This window comes from Eretmochelys imbricata, chromosome 17 (assembly GCF_965152235.1).
Source record: "Eretmochelys imbricata isolate rEreImb1 chromosome 17, rEreImb1.hap1, whole genome shotgun sequence".
In the NCBI taxonomy this organism is placed as follows: Eukaryota; Metazoa; Chordata; order Testudines; family Cheloniidae; genus Eretmochelys; species Eretmochelys imbricata.
In genome coordinates this window covers 1,117,693-1,142,289 of record NC_135588.1, presented here as the reverse complement: position 1 = coordinate 1,142,289, position 24,597 = coordinate 1,117,693, and the positions used below count along the sequence as shown (strand labels likewise).

General features: G+C 52.1%; 3 protein-coding genes and 1 non-coding gene across 11 annotated transcripts in view; 3 read left to right on the top strand and 1 right to left on the bottom strand.

The window, feature by feature from the left end:
* The first annotated feature begins 4,624 nt into the window (after positions 1-4,624).
* TSR1 (TSR1 ribosome maturation factor) lies at positions 4,625-16,015 on the top strand. Of its 2 annotated transcripts, none has more exons than XR_013348225.1 (15): positions 4,625-4,751; positions 4,989-5,089; positions 5,199-5,412; positions 5,526-5,660; positions 9,067-9,497; positions 10,307-10,466; positions 11,032-11,186; positions 11,527-11,729; positions 12,189-12,351; positions 12,644-12,754; positions 13,256-13,388; positions 13,936-14,052; positions 14,333-14,453; positions 14,925-14,999; positions 15,164-15,299. XR_013348225.1 is itself a non-coding variant. In XM_077836305.1 (15 exons), exons 1-15 carry the CDS (start codon positions 4,646-4,648, stop codon positions 15,340-15,342), a joined length of 2,424 nt encoding a protein of 807 aa, XP_077692431.1. In that variant the 5' UTR covers positions 4,625-4,645; the 3' UTR covers positions 15,343-16,015. The 2 variants fall into 2 exon arrangements, 1 of the variants encoding a protein (XP_077692431.1); XM_077836305.1 differs by having other exon boundaries at positions 14,333-14,473; positions 15,164-16,015.
* Positions 12,970-13,060, top strand: LOC144276743 (small nucleolar RNA SNORD91 family). The gene has a single exon (XR_013348321.1). It is a non-coding gene; the product is annotated as a small nucleolar RNA SNORD91 family (small nucleolar RNA).
* Positions 16,016-16,169: 154 nt separating the features above from the next.
* On the bottom strand, positions 16,170-21,826 carry SRR (serine racemase). 4 transcript variants are annotated; one of them, XM_077836307.1, is made up of 8 exons: positions 21,485-21,712; positions 20,711-20,888; positions 19,897-20,029; positions 19,131-19,234; positions 18,904-19,023; positions 18,614-18,688; positions 17,040-17,249; positions 16,170-16,633 (listed from the first exon to the last, which is right to left on the bottom strand). In XM_077836307.1, exons 2-8 carry the CDS (start codon positions 20,876-20,878, stop codon positions 16,430-16,432), a joined length of 1,014 nt encoding a protein of 337 aa, XP_077692433.1. In that variant the 5' UTR covers positions 20,879-20,888; positions 21,485-21,712; the 3' UTR covers positions 16,170-16,429. The 4 variants fall into 4 exon arrangements, with proteins under 4 accessions (XP_077692433.1, XP_077692432.1, XP_077692435.1 ...); XM_077836306.1 differs by lacking the exon at positions 21,485-21,712 and adding an exon at positions 21,738-21,826 and having other exon boundaries at positions 16,171-16,633; XM_077836308.1 differs by lacking the exons at positions 18,904-19,023; positions 21,485-21,712 and adding an exon at positions 21,738-21,826 and having other exon boundaries at positions 16,172-16,633.
* A 114-nt stretch (positions 21,827-21,940) lies between these two features.
* The window catches only part of SMG6 (SMG6 nonsense mediated mRNA decay factor), a 172,803-nt gene continuing 170,146 nt past the window's right edge, over positions 21,941-24,597 (top strand). For 3 of the 4 annotated variants that reach the window (XR_013348254.1, XM_077836596.1, XM_077836595.1), the window contains exon 1: positions 21,941-22,034. Coding sequence is in view for 2 of the 4 variants with exons in the window: in XM_077836596.1 (XP_077692722.1) it covers positions 21,941-22,034 (94 nt within the window). In the remaining 2 variants the exon portion in view is untranslated. The remainder of the gene's footprint in view (positions 22,035-24,597) is intronic. The other variant, XM_077836597.1, reaches the window with a different exon arrangement.

Sequence of the window (24,597 nt, the reverse complement as noted above, 5' to 3'; positions counted from 1 at the left end):
CATCGTCAATAAGGGATACAGGGATTGTCTCCTTGAGTAGGGATGTGGTGCTAGAGAGGCAAACTGGCATTGTCAGATGCTGGGTGTAGCAGGCCCTTGCTGCTAATCCACTTGGGCTGGTGACTCCGGGTGTGTGCTTGCCAGGTGCTGTGCCGCAAGGGCAGTCAGTAGCTGGGTCCCCTTAGGCCCAGCAGTGCGTGAGCATTCCTGGCTGGATGATTGCTGACCGTAACCAGTGTGATCAGCGCACTCAGGAATGAATCCGTTTGGGGGAAAGCAGCCCATAGAAGCTGGGAATGTGTCCAGTTAAGCTGCCCAACGACATAGACAGCTGATCGAGGGAGGGAGCATCAGAGCCATTCCTCTTCTGCAGTGACTGGGGCTGCTTCTTGGATCTAATGCTAAAAGACAGGCATGATTGGCAGGGATACAAGTTGGGGATGGGGGAATAGTCTCCTACCTGTGTTGGTTTCTTTTTGGCTTATTCCAGTGAGACGACGTAGGCAAAACATGACCGAGTCTGGAAAGTTGCTGCTTGTATGGCTTTCCCACAGGCCGGCTTTACTTTGTCATGTACATAGCTGTACACATCACTGATGAATAAAGTGTTGAAGTAACTGATGTGAGCTGTGGCTCTGATTTTCCCAGATGTGCCCCTGGGCCCCAGCCTTTCCCCCTCCCCATTTCACTCTGATTCCTTCAGCAGGGTGGGCCCTAAAAACCACAAATTTGTCGTACCCTTGGTGCGGCAAGTACTTAACAGCGGCTCTACTTGGTAAGCTGGGCATTCATTAAGAGGCTGCTGCTGTGTCTGACTCCAGTTCAAATTTGTTCCGTTTACAAGTGCAATGATTTCTTTCTAACTGCCTGCTCTGAACGGTCCACCTGGAATCTGAAAGACCAGCTGGGTCTCCATCTTGTGTGCCAACACCAGCAATAAAGGTTCTTCCAGCCAACTCTGTCCTCAGGGGATACCTGTTGCCTTAGGTTGGAATCACTAAATGGGGTTAGATGTGGGGTCCATCTAGCCCAACGTCCTGCCTCTGACAATAGCCAGCACCAACTGCTTCAAAGGAAGATGCAAAAAATCCTGCAGAAGGCTATTATGGAATAACGTGTCCCTCAAGGGGCAGTTTTCCTGGCCCCTGCTAGAGAGTGAAAGAGGAGGGTTTATGGCCATCTTACAAAAGGGGCATCCTGCCTATGAAACCATGGCTGTGCTCATTATCTAGGTGAATGTCTCATCCTTCTTTGAATCCCACTAAGCAACTGGCCTCTACGAAATCTTGTAGTAATGCGACCCATGAGTTAACTGTTCCTTCAGAGACTTTCAGCTTTGCAAGCAATGTTGTTGATATGCAAGCAGGACTGGAATCTGCTCTGAGAGCTGCACTGGCACCATGAACTAGCAGGAGTGATAATCAGTTAACACTTTGTCACTAGGATGAATTGCCCTGACCCTGATGCACCCCAGAGAGCTGCTGAGGATTGAAGAGCCATTTTCACAAGTAGAAACCCACTTTTCTAAGCTGAGCAGTACTTTAAAGATGCTGTGGCTAGGTCCTTTGCTGCGAGACAAAGGAAATGTCTGCCTCTGAGATGGAATGCACGTTTGAAAGGCAGAGAAGAAAATGCCCTTTTCTGTGGCATCGCCAAATCCTTAGTTTCTGAATTAGAGGGACAAGCTGCCAGCCACTGACAAGAGCTGGGCTTGAGTCACAAAGGAGACTCCTGCCCATTCAAACCGATGCTCTACAGGCAGAGGCTGCAGAAGCTGAACCCAACAAATCAGAAAGCCCAGCCCCACTTCAGTCCAATGGCTGAATTTCCCCACAGCAGCAGGGCTGTTGCCAGGTGACCAAAGTACTGTGAAATCACAGATCTCCTGCTTCTCACCATGATGAAAGCAAGCTGGTGAAATGCCTGTGGGTAGCCGGGTGTAAGAATGAGCAGACACCCCCAAGGAGAGGGCACCCAAATCCCCTAGGCCAGTCACAGAAGGGGCAGGTGAGTCACTGCATTCCAATGTAGTTTGTATCTGGAATAGGCTGCCTCTTCTATTCAGCTGTAAGGCCACTATGTCCCTGTTTGGTGAGAGGGTTAGAGACAGGTGCTATGGGATTTCAGGCTCCTCTCTTTGAAATGCTCCCAGGGGCTAATCTGGCTGGGCTGTAGGGATTGTTGTCTGGAGGTGGGGAATGGTCAACTCCCCTCCCTACCACAAAGGTCTCTGTCTTCCCCATTTCTTCTGAGGAGGGGCTCCTGGGAGCCTCAGGACTCGGTTACCTGAGCATCACTCCTGTCACCAGGCTCCTTTGCCCAGCTTTGCGCTGTGCAGTTACAGTTGATAGAAGAAAACACATTTCAGTCTGTGGCTGTGTCTATATTTAAAGAGCAGAGGTAGTCATTACTGTGCGGCCCCTCCCTTCAGATGTGCTGATATGGGATGTGGCTTGTTTTTTCTCATGTATCCTCTAATAAACAATAGAGCGAATGACTTCCCAAGAGCCCTTGCCCATGCTACCCCCATCAGGGAGGGAGGGTCCCTACCGAGTGGTCTGAGTGTTCCATTCCCCTTGGGGCAATGTTGCCTCCCCAGGACTCCCTGCACTGAGTGTGAGACCCCTATCCAGGAGCTGACAGGGGAGTTATTCTTTCTATTGGGGTTCCTCTGCCTTTGTCTTTGGACAGGCAGTTCCGAGACCCTCTCCAGCAACTTGCAGTGTGTGGGGACCAGGATTTGCTGGCCAAGTTAGGGAACAGGTAGCTGTCAGGCTCATCTTCATCCAGTCAGAAGTTAGGATTGTCAGGGGTGTTGCGGGTTGTCATGTCCCCCTGTCCGTCCGTGTCCCATTCCCCCCCCCCCCCCCCGCCTCATGTGCTGTTTCCTGCCCTGGCTTCCCCCTTGTGAGATTGGACTCTGAGCAGTTCCATGCCTGGTGTCTGTTCCAAGGTGATAAGTGTGTTCCCGTGAGGAACTGTCTCTCCCTCCAGCTTCAGAAAACTCTCCCTGTCTGCTCCCTGCCATATGAGTGGCCAAATCTCTCTGCTTTTTCCTCTGTGCACCTGTCTTCAGCTCCTTGTTTGCTTTAGGGGTGAGGAGTCCTCTCTGGAAATAATGACAATCTTGTTTGAGGTCCACAGAATCTAGAGGCAGCTGCTTGGCGCTCCCACTAAATGACTCATCTGTCCTGTTTCGAACACAGAGCCTTGGCCTGGGCTAAGAGAATAAAATCCAAGGGCAGGTAAAACATGGGAATCTCTGCGGGATGGTTGTGTTTCTGAGTAATGCCTGGGTATAGAAACCAGGGTGTGCACTTCTGAAGTGAAAGAGGAAAGTAATGTCATATAGGGAAGGCAGAGGAGGGGGGCACTGAATCATGGCTGCCAGGCTCCCATGCACAGCTGTGGCTAAGAACCAGCGACTCTTCAGAGCCATCAGAGGAAAGTGTCCTGTCATAGATGCGGCACGCATAAGGGGCTTTCCTTGTATTCCACTGCAGCAGGCACTTGGACTGGAACTATCCAGTCTGTTGCTGCCCATGTGAATCCTGGAGCTCCCTCGCAGGCCAGATCACCATGGCTTACAGGTGGATATTGATCACCCCAGGGCCTGTTGGGAAGGGGCTTCATCCCTGGGCGGATGGCAACGCAACTATCCTTCTGACTCCTCCGGTGTATTTCCCCTGCCCCCCCACTAGAGTGAGGGAGCCAAACAACTTACCGTCAGCCACAGACGGTGCCTAACACCAGTAGAGATGGACACTGCCCATCTCCACTCCTTCCCTGCCTCACCACGCTCCTCCATCCCTCCCAGGCTCACGCCCTGGGCCCAGAGCAAGGGGAGCTCCGTAGGGGTGATGCAGGCATGGTCAGATGTTTGCATCCACATCTGTGTATTTGTGCCTGGGCTGCGTAAGCTGGGGGGCGGGATAGCTCAGTGGTTTGAGCACTGGCCTGCTAAACCCAGGGTTGTGAGTTCAATCCTGGAGGGGGCCATTTAGGGACCTGGGGCAAAAATTGGCGCTTGGTCCTGCTTTGAGCAGAGGCTTGGCCTCCATGAGCTCCTGAGGGCCCTTCCAGCCCTGCGATTCCAGGACACCTGGCCCTGCTGGCGGAGGGAGCGACGGATCTCCCGAGAAGGGGAGGGAGGCGGACCGAGAAAACCTCTCTCCCCGGTTTGGATCGGGGAGAGGCGCGAGGCGTGTCCCCTTGCGCGGTGCAGCGTGATCAGCCCTGGGGCTCGGGCTCCATGCTGCACAATGGCTGGAGCTGGAGCTGCCGCTGCCGCCGCCGCCGCCGCCCGGGGCAGGGTGGGCGCCAGCTGCAGCCGGGGGCCCCGGCCAGGCTCCGCCCTCAGGCCTCTGGGCCCGGCCGGGGGTCGCTGGGGGCGGGGCTCGCTGCGCGTCTGTCTGCGCCCCAGCGGCTCCGGGCTCTGGGCGAGCGCGCGAGCCCCGCAGCGAGCTCAGAGCCCCCGCGGCCTCGGCCCTGCGCGAGCCTGCCGCACCGTCACCCCGGGCCGGGGCGGGGGGTTCCGGCGAGCGAGCTCCCTGGGCCACTCCCAGCATCCTCCGCGGATGTGAAAGATTCCATTTCCGGGTGACGCACGTGGGCGGCCCCGGAAGCGGAAGGGCCGGGCGACAAGATGGCGGCGGGCGCGGAGGCCGCGCACCGGGCCGGGGCCCTGAAGCAGCAGAACAAGCCGCACAAGGGGCGGAAGCCGCGCGGAAGGGCCCAGCGCCGGGCGGGAGGTGAGACCCTACCGGGCCCCGCGCTGACCGCCCTGCCCGGCCCGGCCTCGGGGGGGGCCCCGCGCTGACCGCCCTGCCCGGCCCGGCCTCGGGGGGGGCCCCGCGCTGACGGCCCGGCCCGGCCTCGGGGGGGGCCCCGCGCTGACCGCCCTGCCCGGCCCGGCCTCGGGGGGGGCCCCGCGCTGACGGCCCGGCCTCGGGGGGGGGCCCCGCGCTGACCGCCGCTCTCTCCCCTAGGCCGCGTCCCCGCCAAGACCCTGAGCCGGCGGCGCCGGGACCTGACCAAGCCGGACCGGAGGCACCAGGCCCTGCAGCTCCGCAGGCAGCGCAAGGAGGCGGTGAGCGAGCGGGGCGAGCCGTGGGCCGTGACACGCGGGGGGCCGGAGCCGCCCGCCCCAGCAGCGATGCGGGCGGGGCAGCTTCATTGCCCGCTGTTTCTGTTCCCAGGTGCTGGCAGAAAAGCGAAACCTGGGCAGCAAAGACGGGCCGCCTCACCTGGTGGTGGTGGTCCCCCTGCACGCTGGGGTGGCCACCCACGACGCCTTGAGATTGCTTCAGAGTGACGAGTCTGCCCTTGTGCGTAAGGATGAGAGAGTAGAGGGTTTTGTGCTGCTCTGCCCCCGATTTAAACAGCGATGGCGCTTTGTGACGGCCCACGTGGGTAAGGAAACCCTGAAGGAACAGGAAGGCTTGTGCTGGCTCCTAGTATTCCACTGTGTTCTGCTGAAACTCATCAGTGTCTCGTTCTGCCATATTCTGATATTGTGTTTCTAGGGAATCTTCATGCTGTGTTAGACCTGGCAAAAGTAGCTGATACCCTGCTATTTGTACTGGATCCGCTCGACGGCTGGGACAGCACTGGAGATTACTGCCTCTCTTGCCTCTTTGCGCAGGGGCTCCCCAGCTATGGTAGGTGAATTAAAAAGCAGGGGGTTGGAGCAGGGTGTCTAAAGAGATTCCAGAGTTCTTGACTTGAAGCTGATGCAGTAACCAGAACCCCCATATAGCAGGTGGGTGGCCGCTGGATCTTGCTATCTAGAAGCTTGGAGTGCAGATCAGTTGATCCAATGTCATCCGTCCCCTGCAGCGTCACTCTGTGATTGCACCCCTGTTGAGTTAATGCTGGGGATCTAAAGACATAAGAGGCATCTTGGATCCAGGCTGCTGCCTACATTTTGAACACTTGTTAGCATTTTGAACATTTAAATGTGCTACATAGTGGGCACAAATGAATCTACATCCATACATCTTCAGCTGGAGGAGCTAAGGGAGACAGAGATGTACATAGATGAGATGGTCCCATCTCCTGTCTGACAGCTTCTGTGCTGTTGAGGAGGATGAAAGTCTCAGGGAAGGAGAACATCCGACTAGATCAGAAGGAAATGATCCCATAGTTGGGACCCTCCTTCTAGATGATCTTGCACTGAGGATACTTCTCCGGGGGAGGGAACTCCCGTTATTAGGAAGAGACAGATATTAGTAATGAGTGATTCAATCATTAGAGACATAGATAGCTGGAAGAAAAGGAGTACTTGTGGCACCTTAGAGACTAACCAATTTATTTGAGCATAAGCTTTCGTGAGCTACAGCTCACTTCATCGGATGCATAGCTGGGTTTGCAATGAGTAGGAGAACCACGTGGTGACTTACCTACCTGGTGTGAAGGTTGTGGATCTCTCGAGCCATCTAGAATACTAGGTAGTGCTGGGGAGGAGCCGATGGTCGTGGCACATGTAGGTACAAATGATGTTGGGAGGGATAGGAGAGAGGTCCTGGAGGCCAAATTTAGGCTGCTAGGTAAGAGATTGAAGTCCAGGACCTCCATGGTAGCATACTCTGAAATGCTTCCAGTTCCACGCACAGGGTCAGTTACGCAGAACTGCAGGGTCTCAATGTGCAGATGAGACAATGGTGTAGAGAAGAGGGGTTTAGATTTATTAGGAACTGGGGGAAAGGGAAAGGGGGAGCCTATACAGGAAGGATGGGCTCCACCTAAACCAAAATGGAACCAGATTGCTGGCACTTAAAATTAAGAAGGTCATAGAGCAGTTTTTAAACTGAGGGCTGGGGGAAAGCCGACAGGTGCAGAGGAGAATGTGGTTCAGACAGAGACATCCCTTGGGGGGAATCTATTAATGGAGATTCTCTATGTCCTAGTAAGGAGGAGAGGATGGAAGATGATAAAATACAGGTAGGATCTAATGATAAACAGTCAAATGAAAAAAGTCTCATTCAATTACATCATGTAATGGGAGACCGCTAAAAAGTAACAAGTTTTTAAAGTGCTTATATACCAATGCTAGAAGTCTAAATAATAAGATAGGTGAACTAGAGTGCCTCGTATTAAATGAGGATATGGATATAATAGGTATTACTGAAACTTGGTGGAATGAGGATAATCAATGGGACACAGTAATACCAGGGTACAAAATATATTGGAAGGGACCAGATGGTATTCACCCAAGGGTTCCGAAGGAACTCAAATGTGAAATTGCAGGAATGCTAACTGTAGTCTGTAATCTATCATTTAAATCAGATTCTGTACCAAATGCCTGGAGGATAGCTAATGTGATGCCAATTTTTAAAAGGGGCTCCAGAAGTGACCCTGGCAATTATAGGCTGGTAAACCCAATTTAAATTCCAGGCAAACTGGTTGAAACTATAGTAAAGAACAAAATTGTCAGAAACACAGATGAATGTAATTTGTTGGGGAATAGTCAACATAGTTTTTGTAAAGGGAAATCATGCCTCACCAATCTATTAGAATACTTTGAGGGGATCAAGAAGCATGTGGACAAGGGGGATCCAGTGAATATATTCAAGCATTTAGATTTGCAGAAAGGCCTCGACAAGGTGCCTCACCAAAGAGTATTAAGCAATGTAAGGAGTCATGGAATAAGAGGGAAGGTCCTCTGAATGATTGGTAACTGATTAAATGATAGGAAACAAAGGGTAAGAAGAAACGGTCAGTTTTCAGAAAGGAGAGAGGTACATAGTGGTGTCCCCCAGGGGTCTGTACTGAGCCCAGTCCTAGTCAACATAGTCATAAATGATCTGGGAAAAGGGGTAAACAGTGAGATGGCAAAATTTGAAGATAATACCAAACTACTCAAGATAGTTAAGTCCCAGGCAGACTGTGAAGAGCTACAAAAGGATCTCTCAAAACTGGGTGACAGGGCAACAAAATGGCAGATGAAAGTCAATGCTGATAAATGCAAAGTAATGCACATTGGAAAACATAATCCCAACTATACGTATAAAATGATGGGGTCCAAATTAGCTGTTACCACTCAAGAAACAGATCTTGGAGTCATTGTGGATAGTTCTCTGGAAACATCCACTCAATTTTCAGTGGCAGTCAAAAGAGCAAACAGAATATTGGGAATCATTAAGAGAGGGATAGGTAATAAGACAGAAAATATCATATTGCCTCTATATAAATCTATGGTACGCCCACATCTTGAATACTGCAGGCAGATGTGGTCGCCGCATCTCAAAAAAGTTATATTGGAAAAGGTTCAGAAAAGGGCAACAAAAATTATTAGGGTATGGAGTGTCTGCCATATGAGAAGAGATTAATAAGACTGAAACTTTTCAGCTTGGAAAAAAAGACAATTAAGGGGGGATATGATATTAAGGAAGTGTTGTTTACTTCTCATAACACAAGAACTAGGGATCACCAAATGAAATTAATAGGCAGCAGGTTTAAAACAAACAAGAGGAAGTATTTTTTCACACAATGCACTGTCAGCCTGTGGAACTCCTTGCCAAAGGATGTTGTGAAGGCCAAGACTATAACGGGTCAAAAAAGAACTAGATACATTCATGGAGGATAGGTCCATCAATGGCCATTAGCCAGGATAGGCAGGGATGGTGTCCCTAGCCTCTGCTGCCAGAAACTGGTAATGGATGACGGGATGGATCACCTGATGATTACCTGTTCTGTTCATTTCCTTTGGGGCACCTGGCATTGGCCACTGTCAGGACAGGATACTGGGCTACATGGACCATTGGTCTGATCTAGTATGGCCGTTCTGATGTACACCGTGTGGCTAATGCTGATGATCCCTGCCCTAGCGAGTGCTTTCTCAGTATAGATTGCCCTCCTTCCAGTTTGTAAGGTGACTGAAAGTCTTTTTTTTTCTGAATGGGTGAGGCTTCTCTTTTAACCTACAGTGTGAATGTATCACAAACTTGATCGCTTCTGGTTCTGAAAATCTTAGTGTTCATCTGTCTCATTATTTCTTGACTGTGGTCAACAGAAGTTTTTTGAGTTTTGACTGTTAACTCTGCTGTTCTCTTTGCTGTCTGCTAGCCCTTGCTGTCCATGGAGTCGCTGATCTCCCACAGAAGAAACAGACAGATGCCAAGAAGAAATTGGGCAAAGCCATTGAGAAGCGCTTCCCGGAGGCCAAACTCTTCCCCCTGAACACTGAGCAAGAGTCTTTGTTGTTGCTGAGGCACCTTGCTGCCCAGAAGCAGCGCCACCTTACTTTCCGTGACAGACGGGCCTATTTGCTTGCCCAAGAGGCTGAGTTTGTGCCCAGCCACGATAGTGACTTGGTGGGGACCCTGAAGGTATCTGGCTTCGTTCGGGGACGGACCCTCAATGTAAACAGCCTGGTGCATATCGTGGGACATGGAGACTTCCAGATGACGCAGGTTGATGCCCCTCCAGACCCTTTCTCTCTAAACCCCAGAATGGCTAAAGACCAACAGAGGAAGGGCCAGGACATGGAAATACAGGTAGGATGGGGTTCTGGACTCTGAATGGCCCACTGAGAGTTATTTGTTCCCTGGTAATCGTTTAGAAGCTGCAGGAGTCTTTGAACCAATGTTATCTAAAATTCAGTGCTGGATTAAGATTCAGTTACTCAGCAGATGGGTCTAATACATCTTTCTGAAGGCAAAACACTTGGCAAGTAGTGATCAGTGACTCACAAAGAGGTAGCTCATTGGGACAATCTCCTCACAATTTCCTCCAGCACTGGACAGTACAGCTTTAACCTCCCGTTGTTACACACTTACTTATAACTTTTTGTTATCTTCTCTTATACATATGTTGTTAGTCTTTCATTTTCATATTAACTCCTCTCCCCCATCAGTGCAGGTTTCGTGTTAGTTCAAACTAGTATTTATTTTTTTTAGTTAGTTACTTTAGCTTTTCTTCTCACAAACATGGTTAGTCTTCAATTTCTTACACATGTGCAGTTCTCCTTATGCTTATGTTAAATGTTATCAAAACAGACTATGAAAAGCCACAGTAGGCATCTGTCAGGCCTAAATATCCCTTCGCTTCCAACAGTCAGGACCTGTGGTCATGCAGTCAGGTTGGTTCGAGGAAGACTGTAAAGCTTTGCCCTCTCAGAGGAGCTCTTTGGATAGAGCACAATGTTTACAATGGGCATAGGGGGTGTACTGTGGGTGAGTACTTTCTTGCTAGTGGTGAGATTGCCTTGGGTAAGGAGAGGTTGTGGAGGGGCTAGTCCTTTGCTTCAAACTGCAATGTGCAGCTAGAATTGAGTGGGTTTTCACTTAACGACTTTGTCTGCTAGGATGATTCTGTAAACGGTGTTGTTGAGATGGAGGAAGTCATTAAGGTCCTGATGAAGGCAGATCCTAGAAGACAGGAATCTTTGCAATCAGAGGTGATTCCTGACCCTATGGAGGGGGAACAGACCTGGCCCACTGAGGAGGAGCTGAAAGAGGCAGAAGGTCAGTGCTGGCAATATATCTCTAGCCTTTCCTTAGATTATTGGTGAAGTTTTTACTTTTTACGAGCTGTAGCTGAGAAGCTTAAGGCTGGGCATAGTATCTAGCTTTGAACCCAGGCCCCTCTTGACTCCTATTTACAGGCCCTTCCTCTGACGGTTGGGCTGCATAGCTTCTCCAGTTTTACTCTGAATTTGAGCTGGTCAGATCGTTGGAGGACATGTCATGGGATCCCGAGCATCTGTCTGCTGATGGCCGTATAGCACAGGGTTATTCCTAACTGCTGGGGAATGAGCCGTGCTCTCCAATCCTGGCATTAGGGATGATGAATGGTGAGATCCCAGGGATGCATGAACAGTCTCTGGATTCTGGTTACTGATTTCTGCACAGGGAAGATACATTGCTGTAAATCCCTCCACGTGTTTCATTTAACTTGCTCTTCCGTCTGACTGTCCACACAGCTGTAAAGGGGAATGAGAGGGAGCAGCCTAGTGCCATGTCTTGCATTACTGTAGGTAAAGAGGTGGGGGAGGCCTATGCAGTACTAATCACTCTGGGAATCTGGCAGAGTCGCTGAAGGAAAGGAGAAAGGTGGTGAAGGTCCCCAAGGGAACATCCAGCTACCAGGCTGCATGGATTGTGGATGATGGAGAAGATGGCAGTGAGGAGGAGGAGGAGAAGAATAACATGGAGGATGAAGATTTGATGGAAGAGGCTTCCCAGGTAACAAAAGGTTGATATTGTAGGTTGTGTCCGAGTACTAGTGTGCTTGCCACCCTGCAGACTGTCTGTTTTTTCCACACCCGGACAGGCAGTGAAAGGGCACAACATACAGCCAGGCTGGTGTCCACATTTCAAAGAGTAGAATCTGATGCAGCCACATGCCCCTTTGTATTACTCCCTCTGTCATAGTCAGCTACCCTCTTATCTAAACTCATGCGGGGACTGTGCTCTGCATTGTACAAGATGCATGCAGCCCCTGCAGTGTTGCCTGGAGTGTGTGTGTAAGTACACTTGCCTGTGGACTCTGCACATCAAGATTAGTATATGCTGTCTGTGTCAGGCTGGGGAAAGCAGTGAGGAGGAGGAGCTTGTAGAGGAGGAGTGTGAGACCATGGCTGTAGCAGAGTCTACTCAGGATGACCTATACGACGAGAAGCTGGATGAGGATGAGGAGCAGATGTTGGAGAAGTACACGCAGGAGAGATTGGATCAAATGTTCCCAGATGAGGTGGACACCCCCCGCAACTTGCCTGCCAGAGTCCGGTAAGAAACCTCATGCCAGGGTGGAAGGAGCAAGTCTCCTAGTGACTCTCCCTGGAGTTGTCCTGGCTTTGAGACCGGCAGTATGCAACGGGGAAATGGGACTCGGCATGCTCTAGTTTGCTCAGTGAAATTGGTGGAGTTTTCCTGTAGCAAGAACCCATGTGGGTGGATGCGTCAGACTAGATCCTTCACCTGTGCCTGTCTGATCCAGTGGGCTGGTGCAGTGACAGTCCCCTTCGGTGGGGCTCATTTGGGTGCTGATGGCATCAGAGTGTTCTTGACTCTCCATGCTCAGATCTCTCCTATGAGCAGGATGAATTCCCCCTTGCTCTCTGAGACCACATGTGGTGTAAGTCCCTGTAAAGGTATAATGCAGAAGTCCTCACCAGGCGCAAGGGTGTTTGCTTGCTAACTGCTATAGGATTTGTTGAGTAAAGTCTCTGAAACTCTGTCCTCCAGGTTCCAGAAGTACAGGGGGCTCAAGAGTTTCCGGACTTCTCCTTGGGATCCCAAAGAGAATCTCCCCAGGGATTATGCCAGGATCTTCCAGTTCCAGGACTTCTCCCGAACCAGGAAGCATGTCTTCCGGCAGATAGAGAAAGAGGAAACTGAAGGGGCTGCGGTACCTGCCTTTCCTTGGCTAATTTATCTTCCCCTGATGTTTTCCATCTTGCCTCCTTCCCTGCTGTGTTTCCTCGCTCTTGGCAGGCAAGGTTGGGTAGTGAAGTTGCTGCACTGCTGGCTAGGCCTGTTCCTGTGTTGTAGATAAATCCCAGGTAGTACTGGTGTCCTGTTTTCTCTACCCCACAGCCTGTGCGCCCAGGCAACTCCTCGCACGCATGTTCCATCTTGCTCCTTCACACCTCGACAGCTGGGAACCTGCATTAACTGTTGTCTCTGTCCTCTCTCGACAGGTTGGCTGGTATGTTACGCTTCACGTCTGTAGTGTTCCTATCTCAGTGATGGAGAGTTTCAGGCAGGGGCTGCCTCTGGTCCTATTCTCACTGCTTCCCCATGAGCAGAAGGTGAGTATGCCACAGGTTGTAACCCGCCAACATCCAGAAGAGCTGGAAAGCCACTGTGCCTCTTGCACGCAGCTTTCCCCTCTTGCTGATACAGGGCTTGGTGTTCTCCTGGCCTTCCTGGGGCCTTTGCTGGGTGTACAAGGAATCCAGTTCAAAACTTCTTGTGCGGGTTGGGGTTGAAGCTGTTTCTGCAGGTTCTGGGAGTCATAATAGCATGCAGATGGCCATGATAGTTTAAGCCAGAATGTCTGAACCTGGCTGAAGTTTTGCTGATAAACCCTTTATGGCTCTGAGGCTTCTCTGGTGGGGATGGGGATTCTCTGGCATAAAAGGAAGATATGGCAGCCTTTTGGCTGAAGCACCGGGGCTGTGAGCTGTTGAGACACTGAAGACATCTGGCTTGCGGAGCTGTTCTGTATCATCCGTGACTTTCAGCCTTGCAACCATCCTGTTCCAGGTGAGCTTGGCCCCTCAGCATTGCCTTTCTCCCTCTCTCTGCAGATGTCTGTGCTGAACTTTGTGGTGAGGCGGAACCTGGGCAACAATGAGACAGTGAAAGCCAAGGAGGAGTTGATCTTCCACTGTGGGTTCAGGCGCTTCCGTGCCTCCCCTCTGTACTCCCAGCATAGCTCGGGTGGGTGTAGGACCCACTGGTGGACAAACTGCATATAGAGAGTGGGGCCCTTTGCTCCCTTTCTGTGCAGACCCCTTGCTGGCTGGGGTCTCTGGTGGGAAACCTGGGTTGGCTGAAGGGACTCTGAGGACTTGCATATCTTGGCTGTCGGCTTCAAGGGGAAAGGAATTGAGTCCATTTGTTGGAGGGGGATGGATTGGCCTGGGCAGCATAACCTAGGACTGTGAGGAAGTGGTACTGGTAGGGCTCATCCTTGCTTGGGATTGGGCGAGGCTCTATAGTTTGAATTGGTGATCTCCTTTTCCAAGGGGTTGGCTCTCAACAGCCTATTGTGATTTTGGAGGGAGGGGGGGCTGCGTGTGACCCACAACCCCGTGCTGCTGAGGGTGCTTCCAAGGCTGAGCAGAAGGAGGGAGGGGACGGACCTGAAGAGTCCGAATTAGTGTGCATTGTGGCTGGCCTGCTGCTTGTTGGTGTTGGGTCCTGGAGCTCCCCTGCAGGGCACTGGCTGGTAACTGAGTTTTACTTGGTGCTTTCTCTCTTCTAGCTGATAAGCACAAGTTGGAGCGTTTCCTGCGGCCTGATGCAGCCCTGGTGGTGACTGTTTATGCTCCCATCACTTTCCCTCCTGCCTCGGTGCTACTGTTTAAACAAAGGAGTAACGGTAAGTCAGTGAGCGCTGAGGGGGTGACTGAATGAGAAATGAAAGCTAATCCTAGCAGCAGAGGTTTCCAGCTTCCACTGATGGATCTGGGTCCCATTCTCCAATGCTGCCACGCATCTGTCGTGCCCTAATCATCTGTCAAGGGTTCTGAGAGGGTTAACTTGCCTATCTGCTCTCCCTCAGTCTCTGGAGTAATGGCCCTGTCCTTATTCTTGCTGTGGGGACTGCCCTGCTCTAGGACCCATTGAGCAGTGGCATTCATGTCAGTTCTGCTCTACAGGAATGCACGACCTCATTGCCACAGGCTTTCTGCTCTCAGTGGATCCAGACAGAATCCTCATCAAGCGGCTGGTGCTCAGTGGTCACCCTTTCAAAATCTTCAGCAAGACGGCTGTAGTGCGGTACATGTTCTTTAACAGAGGTACATGGTGTGTGTGGGGCAAAGGGGTGGGGGGCGTGCGCGGTGGGATGGTACAGCAGGTCCTGTGTGACTCTGGAGACCCTGCGGTTCCATAGAAAAGTGTCATGATTTCCAATAACCAGAGCCTTTGAGACTTGGAAGTGCAGAGCTGGGCTCAGTGTGAACATTCTGACATACGTGTTGACGTGACCCAGATAGCTCAGCAAGTGTCCCCTGCCCTGCAGAGAGGCTCTCATGTTCCGAGTACGTCCATCCATGTAGCAGCGATTTGGTTTCTTCAGGCCGTGCCTATAGGTGAATGCACACTATAGCTCTTTGGCCAGTGTGCAGCAGCTTGCCATACTCACAGCTGCTCTAGTCCTGCCTGGTTTGCTAGCTGTGTGGCAGGGTGCTGGGGAGCTGGAGACTACTGTGGCCTGTTTCTCATGTGTGTCTTGTCTTTGATCGGCAGAGGATGTGCTGTGGTTTAAGCCGGTGGAGCTGAGGACCAAGTGGGGCCGCAGAGGACACATCACAGAGCCGCTAGGTAGGCCAGGTTTGACATGCAGCATTCCATTGCTTTCCTCTCATGGTGCTGGGCCACACTCACTGTCCCTGCATCCGTATTCAAACACTGTCTGCTCTTCCCTGGGCTGGGGAAGAGGAGCAGGCAAAATGCAGCTAACAGCTTCTGTTGCTTGCTTTGCCTAGGGACTCATGGTCACATGAAGTGTCATTTTGATGGGCAGCTGAAATCCCAGGACACTGTGCTGCTGAATCTGTACAAGCGCGTCTTCCCTAAATGGACTTACGACCCGTATGTGCCGGAGCCAGTACCATGGGTGAGAAGCGAACAGCAGCTCCCCATGCAGGAGGTGGAGATGGAATAACCCTCCAGGCCTAGCATGGCTGCTGTGGTTCGCATCTCCTGCACCCCATGTGGGTGCTTGGCTGTTCCAAGCCTTGTGAGAAGTAGGGAGAACTGCCCTGAACTTGTTAGTGCTGTGCCTTTCCTAGGGTTTGTGTCCAGCATTCATGCTGGCTGCTGCAGCATTAGATCCGGCTCACAACTGTCTATGCCCTGGCCTCCAATATCAGTTTATTTCAATGGTAAATATATCTTCACTTCAATTAAAGTCCAAGTGCCCATATTTCTTGCATGGGGGGGTGGCTGGATCGAGTTATTGTGCATGAGGGATTCTGGGTTTCACCCTCTCCCCTGCCATTTGTATGTAACTTGAGAACATAAAAACATAGGCTGCCATACGGGGTCAAACCAATGGTCCATCTAGCCCAGCATCCTGTCTCCAACAGGGGGGAGTGTACAGAACTGGGTAGTTGGGAGTGATCCACCCGTCTTCCCTTCCTGACAGAAGTTTAGGGTTGCATCTCTGACTATTTTGGCTAATAGCCATTGATGGATCTATCCTTTATCTCTTTCTTCACTGAACCCGGTTATACTTTTGGCCATCAACATCCCATAGCAATGAGTTCCACAGTTTAACTTGCCATTGTGTGGAAAAAGTACTTCCCCTTGTTCATATTAAACCTGATGCCTATTAATTTCATTGGTAATGGTTTTCATATTGTGCAAAAGGGTCGGTAACATGAGAGCATGGGGGTCAGCCTTTACCATTATCTCCTGCTGCTGAACACAAAAGTGCTCTCTCCAAGAAGCCTGGGCTTGGGCCCCAGGCAGGGGGCTAGCTGCATGAAACTCATTCCAACTGCCTGCCTTAGGGAGGCTGTGAGACCAGCTCTTTGGCTCCACCCACCTATACCAGGTTAAGAGCAGCACGAGCTGCTCTTTGAAATTACAAGGTTTCCCCAATTCCTTAGAAATCACAATCCTTTTTGCTCATGTAGTGATTTTTATTATTACAGTAAGTCCCAGAGGCCCCACTGTGTAAACACAGCACCAGGCTCTAAGAAACAGCCCAGTTTCTCACTAATGGGAGAAGTGGCTCTAAAGGCTGATCAGTTTCCATTTGCCTCTTTGCCAGGTGGGCTGAGCCAGGCCAGGGAGCCTAGGTCTACATTTCCTCCACACAACACAATGCAAATATTCTTCATTTCCTGGGAGACTGAGCGAAACTGCTCAGAGAGCACAGCAGCCACTCCCACTCCAGCTGTTGGCTCAATAAGCAACTTCATCCTCTCCCACACCAGCTGCGTTGCTTGCTGTTGGGGCAGAGAGAAGAGCTGTTACTGTGCTGGTAAATATTGTTCTAAGCCTTCGGTGCACCCGACTGCTTACAGTGCGGGACTGTGCATGAGATGTGTCCCTTTTCACTGGTGGGCGATGCTTTGGGGAGGCATAGGCCCCAGCTGTGGGCATCTGTTAATACAGCTCAGGCTGCTCCTGCCACATGCTGCTGCTGTGGACCTGGAGAATGCCATCAGAGGAAATGGAGGAGGCCCGGCCTGCTCTCAGCCAGCATGGCAGAGAGCGATCATCTTTGCCAGGGATCACAACTCCTGCTTCATGCTACACCATGGGAGGGCAAGGTGGTGAAGGGAGGACAAAATGTGTGAATGGAGGCGGCTGGACTGTTACAGCAAGAGGGTGCTTAGAGTTAATACTTACCTGGATCTCCTCCTCTGTGACTGTCAGCACATCGTCCACCAAATCCTTAATGATAGGCCAGGTGTTCGGTCCAATGCTAGTTTTAACACCATCTGCTATGGTGTCTGGGGGGTGGAGGTTGGGGGTGAGTTCCCCTGTCACCTTTGATCTATAGCAGTCATCTGCATTGCAGGGTTCAGCAGCATACACTCTTATGTCTGGTCTCAAAGCCTGCCCAAAGGAAGAGCAGGGGATGAGTTTGGAACTTGCTGGTGAACATGGCAGGCCAGGCCACCTCATTGTGCCTTAACTCCCATGTTCCATAGCAGTTTTGGCTGGGGCAGGTCTTATGCCAGCTGTGGCAATCTTCCCCTCCAGCAGAGTGTCTGACATTTGCTGGTGTGAAGAATCAGAGAGCAACCCCTGTTGAGCCAGGAGCAGGTTCATTCGTCTACTGTGGGCAGAGAATGAGCTTCTCCTAAGGGCAACTCATCTCCTTGCATATCTATTCAGGGGACACCATCATAGGGCCTAATCACATCAGTCACACTATCAGAGGCTTGTTCACCTGCACATCTACCAATGTGATATGTGCCAGCAATACCCCTCTGCCATATACATTGGCCAAACTGGACAGTCTCTACGTAAAAGAATAAATGGACACAAATTATACATCAAGAATTATAACATTCAAAAACCAGTCGGAGAATACTTCAATCTCTTTGGTCAATCTCTCTGGCCCCCTAAAAGTGGCAATATTTCAACAAAAAAACTTCAAAAACAGACTCCAATGAGAGACTGAATTGGAATTAATTTGCAAACTGGACACTATCAAATTAGGCTTGAATAAAGACTGAGAGTGGATGGGTCATTACACAAAGTAAAACTATTCCCCCCCCGTTCTTCACATGTTCTTGTCAACTGCTGGAAATGGCCCACCTTGATTATCACTCCAAAGGTTTTTTTCCCTCTCCTGCTGGTAATAGCAAACCTGACCTGATCACTCTCTTTAAAGTGTGTATGGTAACACCCATTGTTTCATGTTCTCTGTGTATATAAAATCCCAGTACTGTATTTTCCACTGCATGCATCCGATGAAGTGAGCTGTAGCTCATGAAAGCTTATGCTCAAATAAATTTGTTAGTCTCTAAGGTGCCACAAGTCCTCCTTTACTTGACATTGCAACTCAACCCTGAAGGATGACTGAGTGCCTAGCTCTCCTCAGGCTGCCAGTATCTCCCATCTGCCTCTGTTCCTGCTGGAAGTGGCACCATTTTATTCTGTATTGTGGCATGACACGTAAACTAGAGTGTGTGTCGGCTGCTGTGATCTGTCCTGGTTGCTTTCATTGCAACCTGGACCTGCAGGGGGGAGTGTTAAACTCTACAGGACCTCCTGATCCAAACACAGGAAGAGAGAAAGGGTCAACTACAAATCCAAGCTGCGTGAGAGACTCTTGAGTTCAGATGCTGTGTGAATCAGAGAAATTCCTCCTCACAAGGTGAAATGCTCATTTTGGGGCACCAGTAACTCCCCAGCCCCCCCTCCCCCCCCATTCCTGAGGAGAGATGCAGCCAAAATAGGGTATTTCTTACCTTGACAGCCACTGCTATTCCAGCAACCATCCCTCCTCCTCCAACGGGAACCACCAGTGCATTTATCTGGGGTACCTAGCACAACAGAGACCAAGAGACAAACTCTCAGTCTTGTGACTGCTCTCAGAACCACAGACGTGCTCCAAAACAGCTCGCTTCCTGGAGGCTGGCTCTAAGTCCTGATGGACTAACTCTGGCTGCCCTGATCTCTCTGCAGCAGGAGCAGATGTGTCCCCCTGCTTGTTCTTTCCTGCCTAATTTGAATAGTGCCAGGAGAGGAGTCTCCTCACCTGCTGCAGCACCTCCAGTGCTATAGTGCCTTGGCCTGCAATCACAGCAGGATCCTGATTTGGGTGCACCAGCACGCCTTCCTTCTCCTGAACTGTCTGAGCTGCCACCTCCACTCGCGACTGGGGAGACAGACCAGGCACAAAAATTGTTAATGCCCATGTGTGTGAACAAAGCCAAAGTACCCTGCCGTGCTGCCTGCCTGCCTCCCTCCCTCCCCCCCCATTACCTCATCAGTGGGCTCACATAGTATCAGCCTGGCTCCATAGGAGCAGATGGCAGCTTTCTTACAGAGTGGCGCTGTGCGAGGCACCACGACATAGGCAGGAACCCCTGTGGGATGAAAGGACTGGACAATGATGGGGGCCTAGTCCCAGGGGCACATCCCCTGCTCTGCTGAGTGGATCAGACAGACATGGAGCAGAGGATACCCCTGTGAGAGAAAACCAACTCAGCTGTGACCAGGCCCTTTGCATGTAACTTCGCCATGGTGGTGTGTGCGGGAGAGGGATGTGAAACTGCATTAGAGCTCAGCTGCACCCCGTGCTGCTGCAGTGGGAGTTCCGGCTCTACCGGCACTAGCCTGTGGATGCATCCAACCAGGGAAACACTCGGCCCTGCTGGCTAACAGTCCTGTCTGGGATTAACCCATCCGGCTGCGTGGCAAAGACCTGGGGCTCACTTACTCCAAGGAATCCCCATGTGTAATTAAGTCAGGCAGGAACTGAGCTGCAAGGATGGATGCTGAGCCAGCTGTGTGCTGGGAGCCAGAGCTACCCCTTGACTTTCTGTTCCTGAGCACTGGCAGGCTTCCCCTGGGATAACCAGCCACCTCACTGGCAAAGCCTCAGCTGGCAGCTGAAAGACCCGAGCAAAGGGCTGCCCTTCCCCTATTGTTCTCAGCAGCAAATTTGCTTCTGGAGGAATGAAGGGGCAAGTGAGGAGCCCCCAGCCCCACATGGTAGCGCATGGCTAAGAAATTGGCTCCCTGTTACCTTCCACTTTAGCTGCAAAGGCAAGAGCTTGGCCATGGTTCCCACTACTGTGTGTCACAACAGCCTTGGGCTGCTCTCTGTCACCCTGGGCTGCACGAACCAGACTTCTGACGGCATTCAGTGCACCACGGATCTGGGGAGAGATCACAGGTTGAGTGAACCTGCAAAGGAGGCAAAGCCTCAGCTCTCCATGTTCAGATGGGGCAGGGGCTTGCTGCTGCTGTAGATCCCAGCTGTTGTGACCTAGCTGAGGGCAGCAAGGAGAGGTGGAGAAGCTGCACCCCTGCAACCTTTTTAATTGATTCTTTCCCCAGCAAGATGGCAGCTGTGGAGCTGAATGTAGATGTGGATCCCTAGAACCAGTACAACACTAATGCCAGCTTCCCTTTCTCCCCCTTAGCCCCTAAACTGCAGGAGCCCTCATAGTCTATAATGGTCCATTTAACCATCTCTTCCTCGGGCTGTGGCTGTCCAGTAGGAACTGGACAGGGGCCACCAACCTTGTTTCCTGGGGATAGAGGAATGGTAATTGCTAGTTCCTACTGCTTTGGGACAAGACTTGAATTGTGTCGAAAGCTGGCAGGGCCTGAGGGCCAACCTGCCATTGGTTCTGCAGCATTTAAGTGCTGAAATCAGTGATTCTCCCTTTGTACAGATGCTAATGGTACACAGTCTTGTATTCGAGCGATTGCTTCTCAAGTTCAACCCCCGGTCAGACCCTGTACCCTTTCCCATGAGCTAGCAGAGCTAGGCAGGAGGGTGGGTCAAGCTGCTCCTCCCCTTGCAATGTGTGCTATTAATTTGTCAGCTTTACCTTAAAGGAGCCAGTCTTCTGGAAGAGCTCACACTTGAAAAAGAGTCTGTGGCCAGCTAACTCGTCTAGGCTGGAACTGGTTAGGATAGGGGTGAGGTGGATAAGGCCATGGAGACTTGTCTGTGCAGCTTCAACATCCCCCAGTGAGATGCAGTACGGAGAGGACATGGTCCGAAAGCTGAGGAGGGGGAGAGAGAGGCTGGAAAACATTCTGCTGCTGGAGACAGCCTGCCTCACCGGGCTCTAAGTCACGGAAGGAGCGCTGAAGAGCAGAGCGGGCCCCAATGCTCCACTCTGGATCAGAGTCTCCTTCGCTGTGTCTGGACACTGTTTTGGGCCCAAAAGACAGGGTGGGTTAATTTTTAAACACTTGACAAATTCGAAACGTAAAAGGAAAGGGCACGAAAGCAGGTTTGCTGTTTGGCTGGGATGGCGGGCAGCGCAGGGCTGGGGCCCGAGCCAGCTCCAGAGCGGCGTGCGTCTCAGTCCGGGGCGAGAGGAGCCAGCTACTGCGACGGCCCGTGCGGGGGGAGGGTGCCCCGGGAGGGTGCCCCCGGTTCCCGTCCTAGCGCCGCTCGCCCAGTGGCGCCTCCCGCTCCCCTTTCCGGGAGCCCGCAGCGCCAGCGCCGTTGGAGCGGCGGCCGCCCGGAGCGGTGAGGGTTCCTGTCCGTGCGGCTGGGAGAGGGAACCGGGCTCCCCGTTCCCCGGGCGCGGCGCGGGGCCCGCCCGGAGCCCCGGGGAAGAGGAACCCCCGAGGGACGGAACAGGACTGACCCTCCGGCGCGGGGCAGCGGTGCCCAGAGCCCTGGGAGACTCCCGGGGTGCCCGGTCTGCGCGGCCCTGCCCGCGGCAGGTTGAGGCCTCCCCAGCGGGAGGGGGAGCCGCCTTCCCGGGGCGCCGCGGCCCGGGCCCCGTTTGCACCGGCCGGGACGCGGGCTGAGCTCCGCTGGGCGTTATGCGCCCGTGCCGGCCCCCAGGGGAGGGGAAGGGCAGCGCCGCCGCCGCCGCCGCGCGGGGCCGCGCTCACCTGGCCTGGGCCCTCCGAGCCCCCGTCGGGCTGGCTCCGTGCCGCGGCACGTGAGCGGAGGGGGCGTGTCCGGGCGGCGCGGGGGCCGCGGGAGCCGGCCGGTTTGGCGCATGCGCGTTAGGAGCGGAGCGTTTGGGCCCGCCCGGCTGCCGTCCGTCCCCTCCCTCGGGAGGGGGACTGGAGGGGGCGGGGCGGGAGCGAAGATGGCGGCGGAGCTGGAGCGGGTGCGCATCTCGGCGGCGGAGCTGAGGGGGAGCCTGGCGGCGTTGGGGAGGGCCCCGGGGGGCGGGGGCCGAGGTGAGACTTCAGGGCCCGGCGGGCTGGGCCCCTCCCCTTCCCCAGGAGAGCCCCGGCCCGGGCCCCGCCGCGGCCCCCGAGCCCAGCCGCTTCCCGGCCCCTGGCGCGCGAGGGGAGCTGGGGCAGGGGCGCCGCGCGCTGCTCCCGCGAGCTCCGGGCGGCGCTCGGGCCGTTGGCGCCCCGGAGCGGGTCTGCCCGGCGCAGTCCTGTGGGGTTCCGCCCCTGGCCCCGGGCCCCGGGCCGCTGCGGGGCCTTCACAGCCCCGTGCCGTTCGGGCCGCTTCTCTCCCCTTGGGGTCGGTGAGAGACGCAGCCCAGCCGGGGGAGTGAACTGACTCTCCACGGCACTGGCACGGAGCGAAGCCAGGGTGTGCGAAGTAAACAGACTGAAAACACAGAAGAATCTCCCCCCCCCGCCCCCCACTTTCTGTTTCAGGAGCGTGAGGTGCTACGTGTAACAATAATAAACAGTTTCGTACAGAAGTGTGATTTTACACTGATCACGTCCTCTCAAAATAAAGTGTCCTTACTGTGCTGGGTGCAGCTGGTTAGTTGCAGAGCCTTGTTCTGGATCTGAGTTGTTTATTTCCACTGCGGGGCTACTGGACTGCAGCTCTCTGTGCTCTAACTTCTCCAGTTCTTTTTGCAGTTTGGTTTTGTCGTCCTATGTGAGGGCCACCTCTCCATTGCTGGCATTCGGTTTGCACCAAAGGAACACCCAGCATTGAAATATGTAGGGCACAGAGAGGGGTCTTGAGTTTACTTGATGATCAAGTCTAGAAAACCTCTGTACATGCTGAATTTTAAGAGTCTGTATTGGGCTGCAACTAGCCCTAAATGTGAGAAAACTGGTAGACGCTTTCACTATTTGGGCAGAAGTAGCCCCACAACTTGCCTGTAAGAGTCTGTGCACTCCCTGTTTGAGAAACGCTGTGTTCATGAGAAGTTAAAGTCAGTAATCCATGTATGATATTCTGAAAGCTGCATGTCCTAACAGAGGTATATTTGCATCCTCTTAAGTTCCTTCTGCTTGCTTCTAAGTGCAGAGCTTGCTTAGGCTGTGCTGCTGGCCAGTGGTGACCAGTTAGGTTCTGCAAAGCTCTTGGCCTGCGTTCTCATCTTCTTTTCTGGGTTCTTGTGTTGTGCTCATCACTGCTAATCTCCATTTCATTGCTGGTGTAGTTCATCATCCATTTCATTTTGCTGCATGGCTGCCCCTTAACACAGCAGTTTCCCAGAGGTCTCTGAGTATAGCACTGCAGATAAAATGAATGAATGCCAAGAATTCCAGTCGCCCTCTCTGCCATTTGCTTCCCCATCCGCATAATGGGGTTAGGTCTGACCTGACTCATGGGAACAGGTGAAGAGGGAGTGGGTTGTGAAAGTTAGTTAATTAAGGTTTTTACAGTGCTTTGAAGATGAAAACGGCTAGATAATTGCAAAGGAGGACTAAAGGCAATCCATCCCATCATCACTGCTTTCAGGATGCCCTTCTCTGTTTGCTGCCCTGCAACTATTCTTGCCTTTTGCTATTGTCAGGTAGCAGGTGTAGCAGGACTTGAATGATTCTGTCTTGGCCGATGCTTTCTGTGTAGCCTGTAATGTCCAAAGCATCTCAAAAATTGTCTGTAGTTTCACTCTTCTGTAAAGCACTTTGGGATCTACTGATGAAAAGTGCTATATACAAATTAGTTGTTGTTAGTTGGATGGAATGGTGGCCCACAAGTCGTTTCCCTCTGAATTTCTTGACTGGTTTTGAGCCAGCTAATGTGATCAGCAAGGCAAGTGTGTGTCCAGGTTACAGAAATTTGCTCTGAGCTATTGTGAACAGAGTGCAGCTTTGAGACTGTGAATGTTGGCTTCACAGATGCCGAATTGTTGTTTATTAAGGCTGCTTGTGATGGAGATTTGGCAGTGGGCTCCCACGGCATAGAAAGCTGCACTAGCTTACTTGTTGATTATGAGTATATGCTGTAGTTTCCTGTAAGTTATCCCAGGTATTGCGGATGTCAAAAGTTAAAGCAGTGAGAGTCAGGACTGCTGCATCTCTTCCTATCTATCCTCAAATTATTAGTCAGGGTGTCATTGAGATTCATTTGAGATTAATCTAGAAGTGCAGCTGCCACCTTGACATCCTCATTTCTCTCTGGTCTCTGACAGCACTGTTGTTTGGTTATAGTGAAAGCAATTTAATACCATAGGGGTTTATGGTGGTGTCACAGCAATCAAGTTACTTCTGTTAGGTTATGTGGAGGATAAAATCCTCCAAGGAGAAACTGGGAAGCTGAAATTCTAAAATTAAGTTTCATGCAGCTAGACAAACTGTGCCCAACTATCTAGAGGACAAGTATCTTCAGAAAAAGTCCACCCTCACCACTCCCATTTCAGAAGCTTCTCCCATCAGTGCTCTGTCGTCATGGATGCAGTTTATCCAGTGTTCTAATGACAGAAACCTCAGAACTGCCTCTGAGGTGCCTTTGTTTGTTACTGTCACTGAATTGGTTAGGCTGCTGGGAGTAGATTAGTGAGAGAGGATCTATAATCTTCAGTATGTTTGCTTCAGA

Coding starts and splice junctions, on each gene's coding strand:
- TSR1 (XM_077836305.1), top strand. CDS start 4,646: ATGGCGGCGGGCGCGGAGGCCGCGCACCGGGCCGGGGCCCTGAAGCAG. Junction 5,661..9,066: donor GCAGGGGCTCCCCAGCTATG/GTAGGTGAATTA, acceptor GCTGTCTGCTAG/CCCTTGCTGTCCATGGAGTC. Junction 9,498..10,306: donor GCCAGGACATGGAAATACAG/GTAGGATGGGGT, acceptor TTTGTCTGCTAG/GATGATTCTGTAAACGGTGT.
- SRR (XM_077836306.1), bottom strand. CDS start 20,878: ATGTCCTCTCCGTACTGCATCTCACTGGGGGATGTTGAAGCTGCACAG. Junction 19,235..19,896: donor CTTTGCAGCTAAAGTGGAAG/GTAACAGGGAGC, acceptor TTCATCCCACAG/GGGTTCCTGCCTATGTCGTG. Junction 16,634..17,039: donor TCACAGAGGAGGAGATCCAG/GTAAGTATTAAC, acceptor CTGCCCCAACAG/CAAGCAACGCAGCTGGTGTG.